The 24,650-nt window shown below is 45.1% G+C and overlaps 1 protein-coding gene across 1 annotated transcript in view; it reads left to right on the top strand.

The window, feature by feature from the left end:
* Positions 1 to 2,012: 2,012 nt before the first annotated feature.
* Positions 2,013 to 24,650, top strand: part of asic4a (acid-sensing (proton-gated) ion channel family member 4a) — a 196,878-nt gene continuing 174,240 nt past the window's right edge. Inside the window, exon 1 of the mRNA XM_030125137.1 lies at positions 2,013 to 2,991. Within this exon, the coding sequence (XP_029980997.1) occupies positions 2,416 to 2,991 (576 nt within the window). The 5' untranslated portion in view covers positions 2,013 to 2,415. The remainder of the gene's footprint in view (positions 2,992 to 24,650) is intronic.

Here is a 24,650-nt window from a genome sequence, read left to right as displayed (position 1 = left end):
GATCAGGACATTGTTTTGGTTTAACATATATTCATCTGCAGATACGGAGGTGTACATGCAAACCAATCAAACCGTTCAAGTGTCTGAGCATCAGCCCAAAGCTCAGACACGAGCAGAACATGTCGTCCATGAACACACTGCTGAGCAATTATTGACCACAGCAGCGTCCGATAGATGGAGCCTCTGAGCGACATGATGAATCTGGTCTCATGTGGTGGGGGGGGGGGTCATTATCTGTCCACATATTCTGTTCTGTCATTTTCTTTTCTTTGTCATTTCCCAGAAACAGAGCAAACACAGTGATGTTACAGTCTCATTTCCAAATCCAACTTTTATTCACAGCCGACTGTTTGAAATGTGAACAGCACTCAGACCATGGCCATCATAAATTGCATGAAGCTGTAATTCAAACGAGAAAGGGCCTTGAAGCCCCACCCGACGAAGCCCCACTAATGTATTAAAATGTTTCTGCAGAATGAGACATTATTCAGCGTGAGTGTCAAAAATAACTTTAAAGCACAGCCACGTTTGCATCCGTCTGTCAGTTTCCAGACATCAGACACCGAAACAGAGCCGGGGTTAGAAGGGTCATTTGCTCTGACGAACAAATGTGATGCCAGCCACTTCTTAACTAGTTTTCATGTGCCAGATGTGGCTGCGTGTTTTTCACTCACATTTGGTATTTAGTCATGGCGTGGACTGTGAGCTTTCATTCCCTCTGTGAGACTGTAAATAAGCCCAGCATCCTCTGGGGGAAGAGACTACATAAAACACTGGGTGGTTAGCAGACCTCAGTGCCCGCCAGAGGCATCGCCAACGCACGGTCACTTCACTTCCATCAAGAAAAGGCCAATATCCTGAATATCTTTGTTTTTCTAGCAGGAGAACACACTATCAGAGACCATCAAACTGTAAAACAGAAAATGTGCTGATGAAAAAAAGCCGCTTTGTAGATTTACTGTGTTTACATGACTTTATCCCTGATGGAAGTTGTGTTTTTAAGCTAACTGTTGGGGTTAGTACTAAGACTACTTCTTCACCTCATCATTCCTTGTATTTATACCGTAAATCATCCTAAAATTGTTTTGTCATGATTTTTTTGGCTCATCATTAGTGAAATATGTGTAAAAAAAAAAAAAAAAAAGCTGTTAGTGCAGATTCAGTATCCCTGATAATTTGTTCTGGACTTTTAAGTAATCACAGATGCTCTCTTGGACTTGACCCAGCACGTGCGTTTAGAGCGCTTGAATTCACTTCTAAATATGCCTTTTCTCTTGAGGTCCCAGCCTCTTGTGATGTGACCCGCATGACTAATTCCATTAAAGGGGAATAACATGCATTAGGGATCTCACTTTTCTGCCTTGCATTTGCATAATTTTGTTTGGCAACTTGGAAAAGGGCCATTAACAGCACTAAACACCCACTGTAAAGGATAGGGATGAAGGCAGATCGATACTTTATTTCAACATCTTCAGCGGCATCGGGGTCCAGATCAGGAGGCATTCACTAATTCAAATTCGTGCAGGAGTCTTGTGATGCTACCATTAGTTCTGATAAGAAAACACCGTTGTACTGCCTCTCTTAAGCTCTGACAGACACGTTCTCCCGATCAATAGTCTTTTACTTTTTTGTTCCAAAGACAAGATTGATTGCCAGGAGTTGCCTCGTGCTCAATTCCACTTCTAGCACCAGTCCTCATTATTGTTTCAATTAGGCATTCTCTGGAGACCCCATGTGGGGGTCGCATTAGAAAGCGGTGACCCCCTGCGATTCACATCAAACGCCGGATGTTTGGCAGAACAACCTTTGACACTAACTTTATTCCAGCCAAGAAGCAGAGGATCCGTCCAAACAAGTGGATTAAGCGTGAGGGGAGCTGTCTGCGGGAGGCGCCGGGATCGCGGGGGGAAGTTGCGACTCACGCCAGTGAAGAGGAAATAATCACAATGTTACCTTCTCATGAATTATTAAGAAGCGTGTGCCTATTTTAGCCCCGTCTCAAAATGCTGCATTCTCATCTGTGGGTCTGAGGCAGTGTGTGCCATGGTGTTTTCCTTTTTTTTTTTTTTTTTTGACAGCTGTATTACTGCTGATAAGCGAGACCGTGTGAGCTGATCAAGTAGTGAGACAAGCGTTCAGAGCAGTAGCAGCACAGCAGCAGCAGCGCTCCAGTCACTAGGAGCCGTGGCAGCAGCAGCAGCACAAGCAGAAGCAGCAGAAGCAGCAGAAGCAGCACTATCAGTCACAGCACAGGCAGCAGCGGCAGCAGCACAACAAAACTCTCCTGTCTCTGTCTCTTCTCTCTGGAGTTGTTTCCTGCTCAGAGGACCAAAGGAAAAACAAGTAGGAGGAAAGTGATCCCGGGCTGATAGCTGCCATCAACACAAAAACCAAAACGCAGACCTGGCTGCCCCCATGCCTATCGAATTTGTTTGCAAAATCAAATTTGCAGAGGAGGATGAGAAGCAGAAAACCAAGCAGGATGGGGACAAGGAGAGCCTGATCGAGGAGAGCTGCTCACCACCGGCCAAGGATTTGGCCGGGTTTGCTAACTCCTGCTCCCTGCATGGGATTAACCACATCTTTGTGTCTGGTCGCCTGGGCATCCGGCAGACTCTCTGGGCTCTTGCCTTTTTGACTTCACTGGCTCTGTTTCTTTACCAAGCGGCCAAGTGTGCCATCTCTTACCTGGAGCACCCGCATGTTACAGCTCTGAACGAAGAGGCCACACCTGAGATGGTTTTCCCCGCTGTGACCATCTGCAACATCAACCGCTTCCGCTTCTCCGCGCTCACCGATGCCGACATCTACCACCTGGCTAACTTGACAGGTCTGCCGCCCAAAAACAGGGATGGACACAAGCCCACCGATTTAATGTACCCTGCCCCTGACATGCAGGACATCTTCAACAGGACGGGACACCAGTTAGACGAGATGCTCATGAGTTGCAATTTCAGTGGACAGAACTGCTCAGCCGAGGACTTCTCTGTGGTGAGTAACAAAAGTTTCTCTCAGTTCTTCACCCACCTCATTCATGTCATACTATAATATCTGTCATTACTGATCAAAACTTAAAGGTGGGCAGGGTTAATATTCTCAGTTTTCTTGGAAATCCCACGCACATAACTGTACAGGGCTTGTTTTGTTCGCATAAAACTACCAATAAGCATGAAAGGAAAACCAAGGCTGTAAACTAAGAGAAACTGAAGTAGTCTTTGTGCTTGAACTCGTCTCCAGGGGCCGTTCATTTCTGTATGCAACATTCACGCCGTTGGATCTGAGCCCTATATAAGTTCTAAGCAGCAACAGTTTTCTCTCCAGCCGTGTGTGTCTGCACCCGATTCAGTTCTGTCAAAGAACAAAACCCTCCACCAGAAAGAGAACGAACACAAACCCACACACAGAGCCGGTGCGTGTGCTCGTAAACCCAGATAAACCACGCTTTAACGTCGCCTTGAAACTCCAGTCGCTAAGAGAGCATGGCAACAAAATATGTCATCAGAAATAGCCGAGTGTGTCCTCTTCCTCCTCTTCCTCTGCCTGTGTTTGCGTCTCCCTCTCTCCTCTCTTTTTCCTCTCCTCTCCTCTCCTCTCCTGACATTGCAGAGCAGCTGCCTCTCTCTCAGCTCTTGTACCTTTCAGGGGAGGAAGGAGTAATGCTTCTTCAACGTTGTATTTCAATCTCGCTGCTGTTAAGATTAAATATTTAAAGACAGACATACATGATTTTTGCATTAGCCAGATTGACTAAAAGGAATGAAACAATTTCCATGAGAGGGAGGAGAGGAAGAGGAGTGTGTGTGTGTGAGTGTGTGAAATGGAAAGAGAGGAAGCGAAGGATCAGGTGAAAGAGAGTTTGTGCCTGTGTTCTGTGCACTATTTATTAAAGGCACTGTCCTTGCAGGAGATGGATTTCCCCATCTCTCCTGCAGGAATAGGAATATGCAATTGCTTTAGTGATGATAAAGTGCAGGTGTCAAGTCTTAATAGGGTATGTTGAACATTGATATGCTCACCTTCCTGAGACCCGCAGATTGGGTCTTATCACCACTACGCCTCTACATCACTGTGATGTGCCAAATTACACTAAAGAAATACTGACACTTGATTGCTTTTGTTTCTCCGACTGGGTCTTAGCCACTTGTTTGTTTGGTCTTTGTTCTGTTTTGCAGTCTTCATTCAGACTCTCACATGCAGATGTAAGATTACCTGTGACAGGAGAACCGATCCCCCTCTAGGAGTTTCTCTCAGTTCCTTTGTCTGGCATAAGAAAATGTCATGTTCCTCAGGGAGCTAAAAAGTTTGATGAAATTCAGTCTGAAGCGACAACACGAATCTACAAGTTTATGACGCTCTTGTGCGGCGTTTGATGACCATGTCCCCTGTCGTTTTGACACCCTGTCATCTCCGAGGACATTAATTAGCAGACGTTTGTGACATCCAGGAAACGTCGGTGCCGTGTCAGTTCACCAAACGTCCTGGAACTCTCCTCAGACACCGGCTGACTTCATCACAGATTAAGATCCGGTTGAAAGTTCCCTAAGCTGCTGTTTCCTCTCTGTCGACTCTGTGATCTGCGTGTTCAGGAGCTGTCAGGTAGATTTGTTAGCGGCTACTCGCACCTACACGCATGACGAATCACTTAGTCCAAGTCCTGACTGGGAACACCAGTGGACGGCACAGGGAGGAAGGCCGGGGGGGGCGGGGGGGGGGGGGGGGGCAGGAACCCAAATGGAACAGTAACAGTGTACATGCCTGTCAGTGTTCTCCTCATGCCTCTGTGTGTGTGTGTGTGTGTTGTCGTACTGACAAAGTGCACATGGTTTGTTTTTTTCCCTTCAGTCTGAATCCAAACTGAAGTCCTTATTACAGGTGATGTGTTCTTAATCCCATTGGTATGAACACACACACACACACACACACATACACTAAACCTCCTCCGTTTTCCTCATCTTATGCCCCCCCCCCCCCCCTTTTTGGACTGGGCTTCTCCTAGATGTCCTTGTTTGTTTGGAGCGGGCATTGTGGGAGCTCCAGGTGTTGGATTTTGATAGAGGAGTCTGATATTTCTCTCTTGTGCCCACAGACCAATTTTGTGCGAATAGACTTTTGCTTTTCCTTTTTCTGTCAGCTCACAAATGTTCTCATCAGTGCCAATAATTAGACTCTTTTAAAAACCCTAACATCTTAAATGTATTTCTTCAAATGCCCAAATAGGGAGTATTTCTTTTTCCTTTTCATGTTGTTAAATTATTGCAGGAAGTCAGTAGTTTTCCTCTATCCATTCACTTTTCAAATGACTTATATAAATACATATCTCAGAGCCACAACAACATTGTCTGGCTGTTCTAATTTATGGCAGTAAAATACATAATCACGTAGCAGAGAAATTTGTTTTCCTCTTTTCAGCATTGTGGACTGGCGTGATTATTTGACGTAGGTAATAAGGCCATTCTTTATAATTAAAGATTACATTATTGACTTGGATTAATCACAGAAGATAAAGCTGATTCAACAAGCCATGAATAAATAGATTAATATTTTTCTTGCAGTCTAACTCTGAATAATTGTTCATCTATTGTGTGGCGCTGTCGCAGAGATGAGCAGCGAGCCCTTTGGCTTTTTTAAACAAAGCTCTGAATTGGTTTGCTCTGACTCTCAGCTGTGTTTGTTGCTGCATTATCAGATTTTGCTCTCAGCAAGGACAGATCCCTTCTGCATATATTCATGGAGATAACTAAACAGCTATAGGGTGGCATGCGAGGTGATCTATAAAAACCTGGGTTAACGGGGACAACGCTGAACAGTTCTCAGTCTGCAATCTGTCATTCACTGACGGCAGCCCCTATTGTGTGTTTTATAGATAATTGAATGTTTAATGGTATAATCCACAGATGACGTTCACCTCTCCCTCAGTTCCTTCACAGGGAGATGAAACCTAAAAGGACATTAAAGTAAATCAATAGTGTGCAGAAATAGTCATTATTATCAGTGAGTGTGTGCAAGAAAAAAGGGGATTGGGGTCAAATAGAAGCAGCGTATGTACATCCTTCAAATGTGTATATGTCGCATTTCCACAATAAAACAAGTCAAAACATCTGGGCCTGGGTTTAAACTGCTGGACTTTGGAAATTCAATGAAACGTGGCATCTCATTCAGTGTAACATCTGTATTTTTATGGGAATGGAATGATAATATGAACGTCACTGAATGTAACATTATTCTTTAACATATGATTCAACCTCATTTTTTTTAGAAATTCCAAAACCATTAGTATTTCCAGTTCTTTGCAGGTTATTAATGCGATTCAAAGCATAAACTCTGGTGCATCGTCTTGAATTCACTTCTGTATTTTCTGTCTTTGTTTCTTTTTCCTCAAAAGCTCAATTGCTGTATTTTTTTTTTTTTTTACTTTCAGGCACAAAGTGTAAAGTTGCATTACTCGTCGGTCCTTCACTCGGTCCATTTGTGGTTTACAACATACGAGAAACATGAATTTGATTGTTCTGTTACCACTAGAAGTGCGTTCCTTGCCGCTGCTTTGTCTTCAGTTCCTGTGAAAACGTCCATTCATTTTTAACTTGATATATTTATGTGTGAAAATGTGCTGTGTGCATGTGCAGACGACTGTGAGAGCGACATCCACTTTACCCCAGCAGGTTCCACATCTGCACACACACACACACACACACACACACACACTTCCGCCCTCCTTCCTCCTGGTGGAAAGCGCAGAGTGTGGGAGCGTGAAAGTGACTGCCTATCTGGACCGGCTGGCTCTCCAACAGCCTGTCAATTAGCCGTCTCCAGTTCCAGCGCTGTGGGTGTCCCTGCAGCTTAACACGCCGTCTGATATCTGATCCACACACCCACCCAGGAGGCCAACATTATTACAGCCCTCACATCCCATAAACAAACACACACACCTCGTCTTTTCTGTGCGTTTCTTACATTTTGACACTTTTCTTGTGCGAAGGTGAGAAAAGACAAACAGTGAAATGAAAGCGACGCCGCTCTTCTTCTGCCTGTCCGTCCACACGGAGGCCGACTGAGGACGTTGGCCGTCCTCCCGCTTCGGTCCCACTGCACTCCCGTCCCCACCGTCTCCTTTTCCTCCTCCAGCGTATCAGAGGAGGATGAATTACAGCAGCTCGTGCTGATATGCATCAGCTCTGTCTAATCAGATGGAGCCCACCTGTGTCCAGCCACCGGATAACACCCATATGAAACCACTTACATTTGGAACTCCTCCCTTTGCTGTCGCTCCCTGAGCCGGTTTTAAAGCCTCTCACAGAGCCACGGTTAGGAGCGCTCGGTTTGATGAGGAGAATCTGCGGCTCGGGGATGGCTTTTAACTCGACGATAAAGGCTTCCGATGTTGTGCTACCACATAACCCCCTCCTCTAACCCCTTGGGAGTCTTTTAGTCACACAGACATTTGTCTCTTTCTGACAAGTCATCCAGCAGACTGTTGGTGGTGTTAATGTGGCTGCACACACACACACACACACACACACACACACACACACACACACACACTCAGACCAGTGTGGACGGTAGATGGAAGGCTTCTCACACAAACACACACAGGTTTCAACACAGATTGAGAGAGTTGGCTCGCAAGATTGATCATGACTCCTGACTGGATGCCCCTCCCCCTCTGGAGGATCAATACATCCTTCAGTCAGAATGCTTCCCTGCCCTTCCTACTCCCAGCCTGCTGTGACTAATTATCTTGTGCCTGTGTTTTGGGCTTCGTCTCAGCTGCATTTGTTAATGCCGGCAGAGTTAGTGAAGAATTTGATCTTTAGAACAAGATATCTGTTTGTTTTAGTGTGTGTATATATATATATATATATATATCCAGCCCAAATCAATCGATATACACTCTGTACCTTTTCCCTGAAGGCTGCTGAAAATGATCGAGCAGTTGGAGATGAGTCACGGCTCGTACAGTGGGGGGATCGGTTGGAATGGGTGTTTCCAAACAGCAAAGTCCAAACTTCAGTCAATCCTGACGTCACAGAAGTTTTTCACAGATAATGTAATCATGTCGGTTTAATTGAAGAATCGCTGGATAAAGAAAAAGGGAAGGTTTCAATGAAACTGAATCCTGCTGCGTCGTCAGATTAAATATACATTTTCTTAAAATTTGAATTAATTTTTGTAAATAAAAACATGTCAGCTGTTTGTCAGGTTCAGTCATTTGGTTTGGTTTTCTGTATTTGAAATGTTCTCTTAATTAAAAGTGCTAAATTGTTTGCACTTGCCAAATTACCGTCTGAATTGCTTTACTTGGAGCTGCTGTCGTTACCCAATCCATCAAACAACTACGTCTCAACAAGAAAACACATTATTTGATATTAAGTACAAGTACTACTTAAAGTATCTGTACGCAGCCACGTGTACATGTCATTAAAATGAAACTGGCCTTTTCTTTCAGCTCCATTTCAGCTCCTGAAGCATTCCACTCCTTCTGCATCCACCATTATTGGTAATTATTTTACTGTTTACGTTGATGAACGTGACAAAGAACTTTGGCTATGAAAGCGTTTGGCCAAGCACACTTTAAATGCACACTTTTCCTCTTAGCTGCAAATGTGAGATATTTATTTTGTCATGTTTTCCAGTCTCTGAATGCTTAAGTGAAAATTCCTCTGAAAAATTAACCAAGCTTGCTTTTAGGCCGGTGCCACATAATGGCTTCGTGCTTCTTCATTCCTTTTGCTCGTGTGGTTTAATTACTTTGCTAGAGATAGCACATGCAGGAGGTGGACAAAATAATAGAGATAACACACAATGTCATTCAGTTCAACACGAAAACTCTGTCATAACATAAATAAGAACTCGTTTGGATTTAGTATGAGGCAAAAATCAGGAAGTAGATCTGCACTTTCAGTCTGTACATGTGGTTTTCTGCACGGACGTGCGTTCTGTTTGAAGGAGTCGGTACCAGACACAGATGCAGATCAGACCATGGTCCTCACACCGACAGGCTCCACGGTGGGAATCAGTGCATGCGTGGGATCGTTTTGAACACAGACCAGGAGGACACAAACTTCAAGTGCTTAATGTCTTTTGGCAGCTGTTTGTAGAATTAAGGAACAAATCTCAAAACGCACCCGAGTGTTAAAAAGTGTGGGAGATGTTTGTGAAAGGAAAGCTGACAGTGGCAGAGCTGTGGTCAGCAACGGACAAACATGGAGCTGCTGTGGAGGTTCTGTGGACCATCTGTGGAGGTTCTGTGGACCATCTGTGGAGCTGCTGTGGAGGTTCTGTGGACCATCTGTGGAGGTTCTGTGGCGGTTCTGTGGACCATCTGTGGAGGTTCTGTGGAGCTGCTGTGGAGGTTCTGTGGACCATCTGTGGAGGTTCTGTGGAGGTTCTGTGGACCATCTGTGGAGGTTCTGTGGAGGTTCTGTGGACCATCTGTGGAGCTGCTGTGGAGGTTCTGTGGACCATCTGTGGAGGTTCTGTGGAGCTGCTGTGGAGGTTCTGTGGACCATCTGTGGAGGTTCTGTGGAGGTTCTGTGGACCATCTGTGGAGGTTCTGTGGAGGTTCTGTGGACCATCTGTGGAGCTGCTGTGGAGGTTCTGTGGTCTGAGGACGAGTTACAAACACCAGGGAAGGCTGCAGTGACTGTGTTCCCTGAACCTCACATGGGTTCTGGGTTACGTGAAACCATTTAAGAAACACACACACACACGTAGCCTGTTGTGTATCTGCTCATGAGTGTGAATGATATGATAGTGAATGAACACTCTGAATATCCACCCCTTCATTTGGTCTGTCGTTATTGTTGTTCTCGTCGTTGTCGTTGTTCTTGTCATTCTCATTGTTCTCCTCGTTGTCGTTGTTCTGGTCGTTCTCATTGTTCTCATTGTTCTCATTGTTGTTGTTCTTGTTCTCGTTGTTCTCATCATCGTTGTTCTGGTTGTTCTCATTGTTCTCATTGTTGTTGTTCTTGTTCTCATTGTTCTCATCATCGTTGTTCTGGTCGTTCTCATTGTTCTCGTTGTTGTCGTTGTTCTGGTCGTTGTCGTTCTCATTGTTCTCGTCGTTATTGTTGTTCTCGTTGTTCTGGTCGTTCTCATTGTTCTAGTCATTGTTCTCATTGTTCTCGTCGTTGTCGTTGTTCTGGTCATTCTCATTGTTCTTGTCGTTCTCATTGTTCTCCTCGTTGCCGTTGTTCTGGTCGTTCTCATTGTTCTCGTCGTTGTCGTTGTTCTTGTCGTTCTCATTGTTCTTGTCATTGTTCTTATTGTTCTCGTCGTTGTCGTTGTTCTGGTCGTTCTCATTGTTCTCGTCATTGTTCTCATTGTTGTCGTTGTTCTGGTCGTTCTCATTGTTCTCGTCATTGTTCTCATTGTTCTCGTCGTTGTCATTGTTCTGGTCGTTCTCATTGTTCTCGTCATTGTTCTCATTGTTCTCCTCGTTGCCGTTGTTCTTGTCGTTCTCATTGTTCTCCTCGTTGCTGTTGTTCTGGTCGTTCTCATTGTTCTCGTCGTTGTCGTTGTTCTTGTCGTTCTCATTGTTCTCCTCGTTGCCGTTGTTCTGGTCGTTCTCATTGTTCTCCTCGTTGCCGTTGTTCTGGTTGTTCTCATTGTTCTCGTCGTTGTCGTTGTTCTGGTCGTTCTCATTGTTCTCATTGTTCTCATTGTTGTTGTTCTTGTTCTCGTTGTTCTCATCATCGTTGTTCTGGTCGTTCTCATTGTTCTCGTTGTTGTCGTTGCTCTGGTCGTTGTCGTTCTCATTGTTCTCGTCGTTATTGTTGTTCTCGTTGTTCTGGTCATTCTCATTGTTCTAGTCATTGTTCTCATTGTTCTCGTTGTTGTCGTTGTTCTGGTCGTTCTCATTGTTCTCGTCGTTGTCGTTGTTCTTGTCGTTCTCATTGTTCTCCTCGTTGCCGTTGTTCTGGTCGTTCTCATTGTTCTCCTCGTTGCCGTTGTTCTGGTTGTTCTCATTGTTCTCGTCGTTGTCGTTGTTCTGGTCGTTCTCATTGTTCTCATTGTTCTCATTGTTGTTGTTCTTGTTCTCGTTGTTCTCATCATCGTTGTTCTGGTCGTTCTCATTGTTGTCGTTGTTGTCGTTGCTCTGGTCGTTGTCGTTCTCATTGTTCTCGTCGTTATTGTTGTTCTCGTTGTTCTGGTCATTCTCATTGTTCTAGTCATTGTTCTCATTGTTCTCGTTGTTGTCGTTGTTCTGGTCGTTCTCATTGTTCTTGTCGTTCTCATTGTTCTCCTCGTTGCCGTTGTTCTGGTCGTTCTCATTGTTCTCGTCGTTGTCGTTGTTCTTGTCGTTCTCATTGTTCTTGTCATTGTTCTTATTGTTCTCGTCGTTGTCGTTGTTCTGGTCGTTCTCATTGTTCTCGTCATTGTTCTCATTGTTGTCGTTGTTCTGGTCGTTCTCATTGTTCTCGTCATTGTTCTCATTGTTCTCGTCGTTGTCGTTGTTCTGGTCGTTCTCATTGTTCTCGTCATTGTTCTCATTGTTCTCCTCGTTGCCGTTGTTCTTCTCGTTCTCATTGTTCTCCTCGTTGCTGTTGTTCTGGTCGTTCTCATTGTTCTCGTCGTTGTCGTTGTTCTTGTCGTTCTCATTGTTCTCCTCGTTGCCGTTGTTCTGGTCGTTCTCATTGTTCTCGTCGTTGTCGTTGTTCTTGTCGTTCTCATTGTTCTCCTCGTTGCCGTTGTTCTGGTCGTTCTCATTGTTCTCGTCGTTGTCGTTGTTCTTGTCGTTCTCATTGTTCTCCTCGTTGCCGTTCTGGTCGTTCTCATTGTTCTGGTCGTTGTTGTTGTTCTTGTCGTTCTCATTGTTCTCCTCGTTGCCGTTCTGGTCGTTCTCATTGTTCTCGTCGTTGTCGTTGTTCTTGTCGTTCTCATTGTTCTCGTCGTTGGCGTTCTTGTCGTTCTCCGTCCTCACCCACTCCCGCACCTGCTGCATTTGTGATATTTCAAACAGGCTTGAGATGTAAAAGTGACAGCCAGTGTGACTTGGATGAAAATGTCAGTGGGCTGCGGTTCAGCCGACGCAGAACGCGTCCACACAAATGTCATGGTGGATATTTGGCGGTGGGAACATGAGGCCTGTGTGTGCGCTCGGCTGCTCACTTGGCCCTTATTCTGAATTATGTCCAATGTCACACACTTGGCTCGGCCTCCCGCTGCTGCTTCGCTTTTTTTATCGGACCGTGTTCCACATGCGTTTCAGATGACATTGTCTAGATGAACATGTTTGTTAGCCTCCTTTGCTCCGCCTCTTTTGCCGTGGTTTCTTTGGGCTCCAGTTAAAGCAGAGGTTGGAGCTTCAGCCCCTGAACGTTAAGGTGCAGTGACAGGTGTGATGTTTGTGTGAATGTGTCGGCCTTTGCGGCGTACACCACCTGAAGCGGCCCTGCTCTGTCATTATGTTTGCCTTACCTCGTAGCTTCCTCTTGGGAGACGATGCAATGATTTGTCCAACGGCTGGGACGCAGGGTCAGCGTTAACGCTTCCACTGTGTGTGTTTTCCTCCTGTGGAACGTTGGAACAGACTGAACATCACTGTGAGTCTGTATTCCTTAATAATGTACATGAAGCTTATGGACCAGCACGCTGTGATAGAACAGGCTGAATAATTCAAGCTAATGTCTTCCTCATATCAACAGCTTTTGGAGGTTTTCACCAAGCCTGTTTATTTCTCTGGAGGAATCTGCTTTTGTCTTTATTCTGTTTTGTACATTTAGGAGGAACATATGGTGAATTAAGTATTAGCTTTAGTCTTAAAACTATAATATGTAAAATATTTAAGAACAACTAGACTTATGTAACGTATTTGGCCTGCAGTGTTTTTCAGCTGCAGCATTTATGTACACAGATGACATCTTACTGTGGTTGAAAATGATGTAAAAATAATAATATCTGAACAAACAAGGTTCATTCTGGTTAAAATTTTGGACTATTATTGATCTGAATGGAAGGTTTTAAATGTGACCAAAAATGTCTTGAAAATGTTATAAATAAACCCTGGTTTAAGTTCCGAAACCAAATCAAATGTTTCATGATGTGACATAAAGGTGACAGTTCAATGTTACTTTTCTTTTTCTGTCATTAGAATTAAATGACATAAACATGAATATATGACACTAAATATAATGTGAATAACACCCTGAGCTATGAACTCCTTCTAGTCACAGTTTAAACATTCGCTCTGTTGCAGATGAAGCCCAGTTGATTTGTTTCTCAGACTGAACTGCACATTCTGCAGTCAGTGAAAGGAGCAAAATGACCCAGAACTGACAGGAAGTGTGAGCTGTTTTTAATAGAATGATAGTCCGTACTGGTTAGTTTAGTTTAACTTACTTTAATTGAATTTAGTTTACTTTAGTTTAGTTTGGTTTAGTTTAGTTGTTAATTGTCCCCCAGTTTGTGCCACAGAAATATTAATTTTATACATTAATGTGAATGTTTTATTTTGTCAAGTATTTCTTTGCATGAGCAGAAATTTAATCCTACAAACTCATGAAACCTTTAAAATCACACATACGTCTTCTTTAGAATTAATATTCACTGACCTTAATGAATAACAGCAGCAAAGGCTGAACATGTGTCCAGTTAAACAGGTCCAGTTAAACAGGTCCAGTTAAACAGGTCCAGTTTAACGGGTCCAGTTAAACGGGTCCAGTTAAACGGGTCCAGTTAAACGGGTCCAGTTTAACGGGTCCAGTTTAACGGGTCTATTTAAACGGGTCCAGTTAAACGGGTCCAGTTTAACGGGTCCAGTTAAACGGGTCCAGTTTAACGGGTCCAGTTAAACGGGTCCAGTTTAACGGGTCTATTTAAACGGGTCCATTTAAACAGGTCCATTATTGAACCTTCTCTATCGGGGCTTAAATCCAGATTGTTCTCCTCTGTGTCTCATTGTCCCCTTCCGTCCGTCCAAACATCCACACCATGTGGACAGTAAACCTTTGAGCTGACGTCCTCAGCGTTGTCTCCTGTCCTTCTGTCCTCCTGTCCTTCTGTCCATGTCGTCTCCTGTCCTTCTGTCCATGTCGTCTCCTGTCCTTCTGTCCTCCTGTCCATGTCGTCTCCTGTCCTTCTGTCCTCCTGTCCATGTTGTTTCCTGCCCTTCTGTCCATGTTGTTTCCTGTCCTTCTGTCCATGTCGTCTCCTGTCCTCCTGTCCATGTTGTCTCCTGTCCTTCTGTCCTCCTGTCCTTCTGTCCTTCTGTCCATGTCATCTCCTGTCCTTCTGTCCTCCTGTCCATGTCGTCTCCTGTCCTTCTGTCCATGTCGTCTCCTGTCCTCCTGTCCATGTCGTCTCCTGTCCTTCTGTCCTTCTGTCCATGTCGTCTCCTGTCCTTCTGTCCTCCTGTCCATGTTGTTTCCTGTCCTTCTGTCCATGTCGTCTCCTGTCCTCCTGTCCATGTTGTCTCCTGTCCTTCTGTCCTCCTGTCCTTCTGTCCTTCTGTCCATGTCATCTCCTGTCCTTCTGTCCTCCTGTCCATGTCGTCTCCTGTCCTTCTGTCCATGTCGTCTCCTGTCCTCCTGTCCATGTCGTCTCCTGTCCTTCTGTCCTTCTGTCCATGTCGTCTCCTGTCCTTCTGTCCATGTCGTCTCCTGTCCTTCTGTCCATGTCGTCTCCTGTCCTTCTGTCCTCCTGTCCATGTTGTTTCCTGTCCTTCTGTCCATGTCGTCTCCTGTCCTCCTGTCCTTCTGTCCATGTCGTCTCCTGTCCTTCTGTCCTCCTGTCCATGTTGTTTCCTGTCCTTCTGTCCATGTCGTCTCCTGTCCTCCTGTCCATGTTGTTTCCTGTCCTTCTGTCCATGTCGTCTCCTGTCCTCCTGTCCTTCTGTCCATGTCGTCTCCTGTCCTTCTGTCCATGTTGTTTCCTGTCCTTCTGTCCTTCTGTCCATGTCGTCTCCTGTCCTTCTGTCCTTCTGTCCATGTCATCTCCTGTCCTTCTGTCCATGTCGTCTCCTGTCCTTCTGTCCTTCTGTCCATGTCATCTCCTGTCCTTCTGTCCATGTCGTCTCCTGTCCTTCTGTCCATGTCGTCTCCTGTCCTTCTGTCCTTCTGTCCATGTCATCTCCTGTCCTTCTGTCCATGTCGTCTCCTGTCCTTCTGTCCATGTCATCTCCTGTCCTTCTGTCCATGTCGTCTCCTGTCCTTCTGTCCATGTCGTCTCCTGTCCTCCTGTCGTTCTGTCCATGTCGTCTCCTGTCCTTCTGTCCATGTCGTCTCCTGTCCTTCTGTCCTTCTGTCCATGTCGTCTCCTGTCCTCCTGTCCATGTTGTTTCCTGTCCTTCTGTCCATGTCGTCTCCTGTCCTCCCGTCCATGTTGTCTCCTGTCCTTCTGTCCTCCTGTCCATGTCGTCTCCTGTCCTTCTGTCCATGTCGTCTCCTGTCCTTCTGTCCTCCTGTCCATGTCGTCTCCTGTCCTTCTGTCCTCCTGTCCATGTCGTCTCCTGTCCTTCTGTCCATGTCGTCTCCTGTCCTTCTGTCCATGTCGTCTCCTGTCCTTCTGTCCTCCTGTCCATGTTGTTTCCTGTCCTTCTGTCCATGTCGTCTCCTGTCCTCCTGTCCTTCTGTCCATGTCGTCTCCTGTCCTTCTGTCCATGTCGTCTCCTGTCCTTCTGTCCTTCTGTCCTCCTGTCCATGTTGTTTCCTGTCCTTCTGTCCATGTCGTCTCCTGTCCTCCTGTCCTTCTGTCCATGTCGTCTCCTGTCCTTCTGTCCATGTCATCTCCTGTCCTCCCGTCCATGTTGTCTCCTGTTCTTCTGTCCTCCTGTCCATGTCGTCTCCTGTCCTTCTGTCCTTCTGTCCATGTCGTCTCCTGTCCTTCTGTCCTTCTGTCCATGTCGTCTCCTGTCCTTCTGTCCTTCTGTCCATGTCATCTCCTGTCCTTCTGTCCATGTTGTCTCCTGTCCTTCTGTCCTCCTGTCCATGTCATCTCCTGTCCTTCTGTCCATGTCGTCTCCTGTCCTTCTGTCCATGTCGTCTCCTGTCCTTCTGTCCTTCTGTCCATGTCGTCTCCTGTCCTTCTGTCCATGTTGTCTCCTGTCCTTCTGTCCTCCTGTCCATGTCATCTCCTGTCCTTCTGTCCATGTCGTCTCCTGTCCTTCTGTCCATGTCGTCTCCTGTCCTTCTGTCCATGTCGTCTCCTGTCCTTCTGTCCTTCTGTCCATGTCGTCTCCTGTCTTTCTGTCCATGTTGACAGAACACTTGACCTTCAGCTGTTTTAAATGTCATCTGATTGAGCTCACAGCGGCTGAATATCCACCGTTTATTTCGTTATCCAACCGTTGCATTTGGCTTCGGAAGTGTCACAGCAAATCCATTCCAGTGTAATGAGGTGCTTTAAAGCGGGGAACCACGTGCATTAGACGTCCTAATATTATTTGGACGTTGCATTTGCATAGTTATTGCTGCAAATCTGTGTGTCTGCTTCACTGTGAATGTGAAAAAAATCTAATCCAAATGGAATTCTTTTGTGCGGGTTTGCTGCTTAAATACACATGTCGTCAGTGCACATGTTTGTAGAGGGACGCTGAAAACGCTGATTTGATCCAGAATGACAGTGAAGGAGCTGATGATGCACTCAGCTCTTACAACATTAACAATGACTTTGTGCATTACACACGTATGATGGTTCATTTATATTTAGAAAACACGCCGTGGTGCCCCCCCCCTTCACAGGGGCTGTTTGTCCAGTTGGGAGGCTCTCATGCTGCCGTCACCTACGCCCGTCCCTTTGGTCATGTGACCAGCCCAGACACTGTGAGGCGTGTTTGTTTAAACAAGCGTGTAACTGTAGTCGTGTTTTCCAATGCTGTTGTCAACATTAATTCCATGTTTTCCTAATGCATGCTAATGAGAAAGTTGTGTGCGTTTGATTGTCAATAATGTGAAATACGGCCCCGCTCCCTAAATGCTGCCTTCGTTCAATAACCTATTAAAGTTGAATCACAGATAACTTGGCGCGCATCAGGAAAGCAATCTGAAATTTGTGCTGACATTGATCCGGCAGGAAGGAGACCTATTGCTCCGATTAACACTGTTGCCCCAGGAGAGGAGTCCCTCGGCCATTAATAGCCCACTGTCCTAGATCTGACTGCGACCATCTGAAATACTGTTATTTATGAGACACGCAGGAGCTCAGCAGGACGCACACCACAGCCCATCCGGCCTTTTTATTGGACGCTCCATCAGAGTGGGTCCGCTTCCACGTCACGTCTGTAATATCAGCGACGCTTTAGTTTAAGGCATCGGATCAGCTGTGCTCTGCAACAAGCGGGCCTTTAAGCAGCGGTCAGTAAAACCTCTGACTGACAGAGGATCGGGTGGAAATAAGGACGTTGTTCATGAATTATGATGTGAAGCCTTTTTCACACCGGAGCTGGAATTAGAACAAAAACACCAGAGTTGGACCAAACACGCTGACCTGTTCTAGTGGTCCAAAGAAAAACACACAAGGATGGTGCCACAGATCTGAAGACGGATCAGGTTCCGACTCAGGTTCCATCTTTTTCTGTTTAGGATTTTCATTTAACAAATGGTGGTTTCACATACTTCTGGACCGTAGTTATTGACGTTTGTGTGTTAAAAATGTGCAGATATTACAGACGATAAAAAGGTCTTAAAATGAAAACACTGAATCTGTGACTCATTCTGATTGGATGTTTTTTCTCTACAATGGCGTCCAACTCCAAAGCGTTATTCTTCATTCAGAAATGACATTTTAAAGGAAACTCATTTGGACGGTATTAATAGTTCATAGTTTAGTATCTTTTCATACAAGTATAGACCATAATTATTCAATGCTTTTAAAGGAGGATGGCTAATCTCATGTTCCAACCAATGAGCAGTGACCGGGTTAGCACCAGTTAAAACCAAGTGCTTTGGATATATTATATATGCGGTCAGAAACCACTCAATAGTGACTATATATGCATACTTATGTATAAGTGAATTTAATGGATAAGGCTGAGATTTAATATTACAAAAATTCAAATGGTGAGTGACATAATGTAACTGAAATTATAAATATGGGAGAAGCTGAACAGAAGTGGAAGAGCAGTAGAGTGGCTTCTGACTGAACCCAAAGACTGATGGGTGATTACAGATGGATATTTAACACCTCTGCCCTGACCCCTGACCCTAACCCTGACTCTAACCCTGACCCTGACTCTAACCTTGACCCTGACCCTGACCCTAACCCTAACCCTAACCCTGACCCTAACCCTAACCCCTGACCCTGACCCTAACCCTGACCCTGACCCTAACCCTAACCCTAACCCTGACCCTTACCCTGACCCTGACCCTAACCCTGACCCTGACCCTAACCCTGACCCTAACCCTAACCCTGACCCTAACCCTGACCCTGACCCTAACCCTAACCCTGACCCTAACCCCTGACCCTGACCCTGACCCTAACCCTGACCCTGACCCTAACCCTAACCCTGACCCTGACCCTGACCCTAACCCTAACCCTAACCCTGACCCTGACCCTGACCCTGACCCTAACCCTGACCCTAACCCTGACCCATGAAAACACTAAAACGAGGCCTTGTGTTGCTGTGTTGTGTCAGACCCTTACATTTTACTGTGCTTAAAGGAGACGCTGTGCTTTGTACCTGTAGACTCTGTGATGAAGCGAAGGCTGTAGGTTCAGATTTGTGTGACTGTACCGACGTCATCCCTGATGTGATGTCAAGGCTCCGTCTAAATAAACAGACTTACAGGGAAGTGACTGTTCAAAGGCTGAAAACAGACCATCACTGCCGCCGTGCACGTCACTCATCCGATCACCGTTCAGTATGTGGTTCTGTTGAAGGGTCGGACCGGGCTCTTTCTCTGCGCACGTTTCCATATATGACTCCAAAGTTTTTTTACTACTTCTGTAGAATTCCTCCATGGTTCGTACGAATCATTCCAAATCATACAGACACAGATTCACTCAGGACTAATTATTATCATGTCTGTATTTGATGTAAAATGGTCCTTTGTGGCAGAATTTGTTGTTTACAAATGACGGCCATGGTAGATTTCCACAGGATGAAGATCACATGACCACAAATGTAAGAATAGAATAGAATGTCTTTATTGTCATTGTACAGGTACAACGGAATTTTAAAAAAGTGCAAACGTCCTAGGTGCCATTAAAAAAAAGTATAAATAATGCATATAAAACAGTATAAAAAATAAATATAAAAGAAGAACCCTGATGGCATAAATATCTAAAAAAAAACAACTAAAAAAACAAAACAAAAAAGCAGCATAAAAAAGAGTGTTACTAAAAGTATAAAAGACACATAAAACATCATCATATACTCTGGACAACATTCAGCATTCCACACAATTCCACACAATTAATGAATGTAATACTAGTCCTATGTGAGGACGGCTGCAAACACTCACTGTGAGCCTCATTAAGTCATAGAACTGAGAGAACTAGAGCCAAACCACACGGACCTATTATTAATAATATAATCAAATAGAAATATGACATGATAGAATGTAAAATTCCATTCATGGGTCAAATATCAGTATCAGACACGTGACGGTACATTTAATCTGACAGAAACTTGTATGTTGACCATCGTCTGTAGCTTTAATGTGTGTTTTCGTCAAATGTTGAATCTGTTTTGAACCACTAGTGCATACATATGTTTAACACTGCAGAGTGTAGCTGTTTTCAGTGATATTAGCTCCAGTGTGAACACACAGACCATCCAGAGGAAACAGGAATGGACCTTCACATGATCTGGTGATCAAATGGAGATTCATCAGGAGTTAGAGTTAACTATATTAACACTGGGGAGTTAGAGTAGAAGCTGTAGTCTGAAGCCTATATTAACACTGGGGAGTTAGAGTAGAAGCTGTAGTCTGAAGCCTATATTAACACTGTGGAGTTAGAGTAGAAGCTGTAGTCTGAAGCTTATATTAACACTGGGGAGTTAGAGTAGAAGCTGTAGTCTGAAGCTTTTATTAACACTGGGGAGTTAGAGTAAAAGCTGTAGTCTGAAGCCTATATTAACACTGGGGAGTTAGAGTAGAAGCTGTAGTCTGAAGCCTATATTAACACTGTGGAGTTAGAGTAGAAGCTGTAGTCTGAAGCCTGTATTAACACTGGGGAGTTAGAGTAGAAGCGTTAGTCTGAAGCTTATATTAACACTGGAGTTAGAGTAGAAGCTGTAGTCTGAAGCCTGTATTAACACTGGGGAGTTAGAGTAGAAGCTGTAGTCTGAAGCTTATATTAACACTGTGGAGTTAGAGTAGAAGCTGTAGTCTGAAGCCTGTATTAACACTGGGGAGTTAGAGTAGAAGCGTTAGTCTGAAGCTTATATTAACACTGGAGTTAGAGTAGAAGCTGTAGTCTGAAGCCTGTATTAACACTGGGGAGTTAGAGTAGAAGCTGTAGTCTGAAGCCTGTATTAACACTGGGGAGTTAGAGTAGAAGCTGTAGTCTGAAGCTTTTATTAACAGTGGGGAGTTAGAGTAGAAGCTGTAGTCTGAAGCTTATATTAACACTGGGGAGTTAGAGTAGAAGCTGTAGTCTGAAGCTTTTATTAACACTGGGGAGTTAGAGTAAAAGCTGTAGTCTGAAGCCTATATTAACACTGGGGAGTTAGAGTAGAAGCTGTAGTCTGAAGCCTATATTAACACTGTAGAGTTAGAGTAGAAGCTGTAGTCTGAAGCTTATATTAACACTGGGGAGTTAGAGTAGAAGCTGTAGTCTGAAGCCTGTATTAACACTGTGGAGTTAGAGTAGAAGCTGTAGTCTGAAGCCTGTATTAACACTGGGGAGTTAGAGTAGAAGCTGTAGTCTGAAGCTTATATTAACACTGGAGTTAGAGTAGAAGCTGTAGTCTGAAGCCTGTATTAACACTGGGGAGTTAGAGTAGAAGCTGTAGTCTGAAGCCTGTATTAACACTGTGGAGTTAGAGTAGAAGCTGTAGTCTGAAGCCTGTATTAACACTGGGGAGTTAGAGTAGAAGCTGTAGTCTGAAGCTTTTATTAACACTGTGGAGTTAGAGTAGAAGCTGTAGTCTGAAGCCTGTATTAACACTGTGGACTCGTCCTTCCACCCAGATCAGGTCTTAGTGGACCAGGTCCTTCCTCTGTGGGTGTCCTCTGTGGACCAGGTCCTTCCACCCAGACCAGGTCTTAGTGGACCAGGTCCTTCCACCCAGACCAGGTCTTAGTGGACCAGGTCCTTCCTCTGTGGGTGTCCTCTGTGGACCAGGTCCTTCCACCCAGACCAGGTCTTAGTGGACCAGGTCCTTCCACCCAGACCAGGTCTTAGTGGACCAGGTCCTTCCACCCAGATCAGGTCTTAGTGGACCAGGTCCTTCCTCTGTGGGTGTCCTCTGTGGACCAGGTCCTTCCACCCAGACCAGGTCTTAGTGGACCAGGTCCTTCCACCCAGACCAGGTCTTAGTGGACCAGGTCCTTCCACCCAGACCAGGTCTTAGTGGACCAGGTCCTTCCTCTGTGGACCAGGTCTTAGTGGACCAGGTCCTGTGTGTCTGGACTCATCTGAACTGGTGTTCATGAACATCTGTAAAATGCCACAGAGCCTTTGTATTGGTGCCAGTTCTTGGACCAGCAGGTGTGTGTGTGTGTGTGTGTGTGTGTGTGTGTGTGTGTGTGTGTGTAGTTTAATGCCAGCTCATGGGAGGCGTCTATAATTAGAGCCTCTCCAAATGTGATTGTCTGATCTTACAACAGGATGAAGAACATAGAACATGCATCATGACTGGAAAAGACAAATAGCTCATCCATTAAACAACCCCCCAGGAGCAGCAGATAAAAAATGACAGATCTTTTCAAAATTGCGATCTCATCCATTTAATTATAAGCGCTGTGATAAGGGCATCTCCTTAGAATAAATCTGAGCAGTAATGAGCGATGGCACGGCTGTTTACGCCTGTCCTTGAAGGACGAGGGGACGGCGTCCTCCTAAACACATGTGGAAAGTCCACGGTTCAGGATAAATGTCACTGGGCTTCACTCACTCGGCCTTTTCCTTCTTCTGTGACCTTCACCGTGGACTCCAAAAAGAATTAGCAGGATATTCATAAATAATGGGTACATATACGAGAACCCCCGGAGACAGACTGAAGACGTCTTCCATAAAAGCACGCCCTTAAACTGACAATTAATTAGTGTGTTTAGGTAATGATAAATAATTAATTAGCATGACATTGAGGGACTTCTGGGACAGCGACAACCAGATAAACACCAGAGCTGCACCAGGAGTTCAATGAGTGTCAGACTGTGAATATGAGCGCGCTCTAATTGGTGTCATCATATCTGTGTTGGTGGAGTTTAGCCGGAGGACAGTGTTTGGACTCAGCAGTGGAGGTGGAACTGTGAGCACATCAGTAGACGGAGTGGACGGGATGATGACACCTGTACACGTCCATCTGAAAAAATCAGACCAGTGTCCCTGTATCTTAGCGGCCAAATTCAAAACTTTGGTAAATGTATCCAGATCCGTTTATTCTCCGCCAGTTCTGTGTATTTATTCTATTACAGAAATAGTCCATGTTCTGCTCATATTCAATCAGATCTGGAAAAAATTCAAATTCACACTTGATCTTATTGATACTTATTTATTGGATCAATCCACTTCCTATCTGTTATAATGGGAAAATGTTTCAAAGTGGCACCAAATCCAGAATCAGATCCAGATGGAAATAATTTCAGTCCCTTGTGTTGACATCCTCATACAGAAGCTGTAGACCAAGTGTGAAGTCAATCAGAACTGGAGTTTCAGAGAAGAAGACGATTGAAATGTTTTCCCCATTAGAGCCCATGTTAAATTTTGCGTCAGTTCCAGATCCAGAAGAAGATCCTGATCAGCATGTGGACATTATGTTTGGGTCATCTCCCCATCAGGGCTGGACTGGAGACATTTACACTGGAGATCATTTAGATTGACTGAGTTTACATCCATCCACTTCCTGTCTCTGATAATGGGGACATTTTTCAAAGTGGCACCAAATCCAGAATCAGATCCAGATCCAAATAATTTCACTAACTTTTGTTGACATCATCATACAGAAGCTGTATACCAAGTCTGAAGTCAATGGGAATTGTAGTTTTGGAGAAGAACACGATTGAAATTTTTGTAACGGGCTACAGACGACGACAACGACAGACGCCGCATGACGACAACAGCTTACAGCCGCTAAACTAAAAATGAGAAGACCATGAAAAAGTTCAACACGTTTTGTCACTCATTTCAGAAAGTCAAACCCATATATTATATAGACTCAGTAGACATAGAGTGAGATATTTAAGCCTTATTTCTTTAAATGTTAATGTTTGTCTTCCAGATAATGAAAACCCAACATTCAGTGTCTCAGAAAATTAGAATGTTCCATAAAATCAACATAAATGTCAGTGTAGTGTTCAGTCTGTTCAGTAGTCTGAACTCTGTCCTTGGTTGGTTCTACTTTGACATGAATTCCTGCATCAGTGTGCGGTGTCATGGACCTGCTCAGCCCTAACCCTAACCCTGTGGACCTGCTCAGGTGGAATGTTAGCCCAGGTTGGTCTGATGGTGTCCTTCAGCTCTTCTGTCATTGGTGGATCTGCTGTCTCTGATCTTCAGACCAAACCAGCACAGACTGTGGACAGTCCACAGTCCTCTGTTCAGGTCAAAGTCCTTTTTTCATGTCATTTGGAAATCCAGGTCCCAGAGTCTGGAGGAAAAGAGAGGAACAGAACCCACGCTGAAGTCCAGTGGGAAGTTTCCACAGTCTGTGCTGGTTTGTTGTGCCATGGCATCTGCTGGTGTTGCTCCAGTGTGTTTTCTGAGGTCCACAGTCCACACCCCCATCTACCAGGACATTTTACAACACTTCCTGCTTCCTTCTGCTGACTTTAAACTTTCTGCAGATGCTGATTTAATTTTCCAGCAGGACTTGGCTCCTGCCCGCACTGTCCAAGGAACCAAAGCTGGTACCATGACCCTGGTGTTACTGGGACTGATGGAGCAGAAAACTGAGCTGACCTGAACCCCAGAGAGAATCTGTGGAGGACTGTCCAGAGGCAGACCAGAGACAGCAGATCCACCAATGACAGAAGAGCTGAAGGACACCATCAGACCAACCTGGACTAACATTCCACCTGAGCAGGTCCACAGGGTTAGGGTTAGGGCTGAGCAGGTCCACAGGGTTAGGGTTAGGTCTGAGCAGGTCCACAGGGTTAGGGTTAGGGTTAGGGCTGAGCAGGTCCACAGGGTTAGGGTTAGGGTTAGGGTTAGGGCTGAGCAGGTCCACAGGGTTAGGGTTAGGGTTAGGGCTGAGCAGGTCCACAGGGTTAGGGTTAGGGCTGAGCAGGTCCACAGGGTTAGGGTTAGGGTTAGGGCTGAGCAGGTCCACAGGGTTAGGGTTAGGGTTAGGGCTGAGCAGGTCCACAGGGTTAGGGTTAGGGCTGAGCAGGTCCACAGGGTTAGGGTTAGGGTTAGGGCTGAGCAGGTCCACAGGGTTAGGGTTAGGGCTGAGCAGGTCCACAGGGTTAGGGTTAGGGCTGAGCAGGTCCACAGGGTTAGGGTTAGGGTTAGGGCTGAGCAGGTCCACAGGGTTAGGGTTAGGGCTGAGCAGGTCCACAGGGTTAGGGTTAGGGCTGAGCAGGTCCACAGGGTTAGGGTTAGGGTTA

The sequence above is a fragment of the Sphaeramia orbicularis genome, chromosome 21 (genome assembly GCF_902148855.1).
Source record: "Sphaeramia orbicularis chromosome 21, fSphaOr1.1, whole genome shotgun sequence".
In the NCBI taxonomy this organism is placed as follows: Eukaryota; Metazoa; Chordata; class Actinopteri; order Kurtiformes; family Apogonidae; genus Sphaeramia; species Sphaeramia orbicularis.
This window is presented reverse-complemented; position numbering and strand designations above follow the sequence as displayed.